The sequence below is a fragment of the Falco naumanni genome, chromosome 1, assembly GCF_017639655.2.
Source record: "Falco naumanni isolate bFalNau1 chromosome 1, bFalNau1.pat, whole genome shotgun sequence".
Taxonomy (NCBI): domain Eukaryota; kingdom Metazoa; phylum Chordata; class Aves; order Falconiformes; family Falconidae; genus Falco; species Falco naumanni.
Genome location: NC_054054.1, coordinates 58717534 through 58719640, shown reverse-complemented (window position 1 = coordinate 58719640; position 2107 = coordinate 58717534). Strand labels below are relative to the sequence as shown.

Here is a 2107-nt window from a genome sequence, read left to right as displayed (position 1 = left end):
TTAAATTGCCTGGTGGGAGGCGGGGGGAGGCACCCTGGGCCGTGCGGATCCAGTCCCGTGTTACATGTTAGGAAGGGCAGGTGCCCGCTCCTGGGGTTACATAAATAACGTTTTAGTTGAACTCTCACGACTAGAACATTTACATTCCAAAAATATATATTTATCTCTCTCTCTATTACTGCGGAGGGACGAAAAGCAACCCCCCGGCCGCTGCAGGTCGGCGGGCGGCTGTCCCCGGGCTGCGGGGCCAGGTGAGCCACTGTGTCGCCGTCCCGCTCCGGGCTGGGGCGCGGCGGCGGGTGCGGAGCTCCAGGCCGGGCTCATAGCGGGGAGATCTCTTTATCCTCGGTAGCCGACGAGGGGGACAGAGACTCTTCGTCCTCCGACCTGGGGTAATGCCCCTGGCCGGTGCTGCACTTGCAGCCCCCGTGCGAGTTTCGCTGGGTGCCTTTGCCTTCCTTCTTGTGCTTCACCCTCCTGTTTTGGAACCAGATTTTCACCTGCTTCTCGGACAGGTTCAGGTAGGTGGCTATCTCGATCCTCCGCAGCCGGGACAGGTACATGTTGGAGGAGAATTCCCTCTCCAGCTCCAGGAGTTGGGTGCTGGTGAAAGCTGTCCTCATCCTTTTCCCGTTTTGGATTTGGCTGGAATCGGACCCTCCTGGACGGGAGAGAAGCACAAACTTCAGTGGGACGGGGGAGGGGGCGGTGGGTGGGGAAGAGAAACAAAACATTGTCCCGCAGCTTTGCGCCCCGGGGCAACCGCTCTCCCTCGAGCACCCCCGGGGGAACCCCTTCTCCCTCTGCCCCCCCCCCCTCCCCGGCGGCCGCGGGGCTCCTACCCATGCCGAGGCAGTGAAACCTCCGGGGGTCGCTGACGCTGTAGGTGGTGCCGGCGCAGGCAGGTGGGTGATGCGCCGGGTGGCCCAGGGCGGCGGCGGCGGCGGCGGCGGGCACCGAGGCGGCGGGCGGCGGGTGCTGCGGAGGGTGGTGCGTGTGGCCGGCCCGCGGGCAGCACTGGGCCTCGCCGGCGGCGGCGGGGAACTGGCTCTTGAGCAGGGGGATGGCCCCGCCGCCGCCGCCGCCGCCGCCGCGGGAGGAGTGCAGGTGCGAGGTGACACAGAGCGGGCAGACGCAGAAAGCGCCGCTCTTGCGGGACGGGCAGCCCGGGCCCGACACCGACATGACGAGGGGGGAAGGCATGCTGAGAGGGATGAAGAAGTCCTGGCCGTGGTGATGCTCAGGCAGAGACGGAGCCGGCCTCGAGGAGTCTTTGATGATTAAGGAGTCGACATAGAAAGAGCGGGACATTGCGGAGGGCTGCCGCAGCCGGGGGCGGCTCTCCCACAGTCGGGTTTTTCCTGCTTGGCCAAGTTGCCACTGAAGTCCTGGCGAGGCGAGAAGGTGCTTATGTTTGAGAGCTGAACAAAAGGGTCCCTGGAGAGGGCTGGTCTTAAAGTCCCCCCGCCTGGATCCCCTGCGCCGGGGTTTTATATCAACTATTTAAACACGTGATGGCTGAAAGCCTCGCAGATCTAAATCTCCCCGGCTTCCCAGGCCGGCAGGAGAGGCTGCCGGAGGGGGGGGGGGATGGCAAAGCGGGGGGGGGCCCAAAGTGTGTGTGCTCGTCCGCCCGCCCGATGAGTTCAGTCCTTCGCCCCCGCCTCCACCCCAGATAAATTATAGGAGCGGGGAAGCCGAGGAGGGGGTTGCTGCCCCGCGGCCCCGTCACACGTCGCGCTCGCAGGCACATCCCCCTGTCAACGCACCCGGGGTGTGTATGAGTGTGTGTGTGTTTAAATTCAGTCGGAGGGAGCCCCTGCTCGGGGGTTTACTCCGAGAAGCACGCTCTTTTCCCCCCCGCAGGGAGGAAAGGAGAGAGGGGAGCAGGTGATGCGCTGGAACTAGGCGGGTCAACGCGGCACACACCCCCACACACCCCCACACCCCCCCCAGTAAGGGATCATCCAAGGGGCCGTGACTCCCACGGATGCGTGGGAACAACACCTTTCCCCGTCCGGCCCTTTCCCTGCACGCAGGACTCCTTCAGGAGGCCCTTTCCGCACCAGAGGAGCCAGGGTCACAGATACAGACATAGATACAAAGT

At 64.4% G+C, this 2107-nt stretch overlaps 1 protein-coding gene across 1 annotated transcript; it reads right to left on the bottom strand.

Annotated features, from left to right (window-relative positions):
- Positions 1–220: 220 nt before the first annotated feature.
- On the bottom strand, positions 221–1336 carry GSX2 (GS homeobox 2). Its single transcript, XM_040595738.1, has 2 exons — positions 843–1336; positions 221–661 (listed from the first exon to the last, which is right to left on the bottom strand). The coding sequence occupies exons 1-2, from the start codon at positions 1309–1311 to the stop codon at positions 321–323; spliced, it is 810 nt and encodes a 269-aa protein (XP_040451672.1). The 5' UTR covers positions 1312–1336; the 3' UTR covers positions 221–320.
- Between the last annotated feature and the right edge of the window lie 771 nt (positions 1337–2107).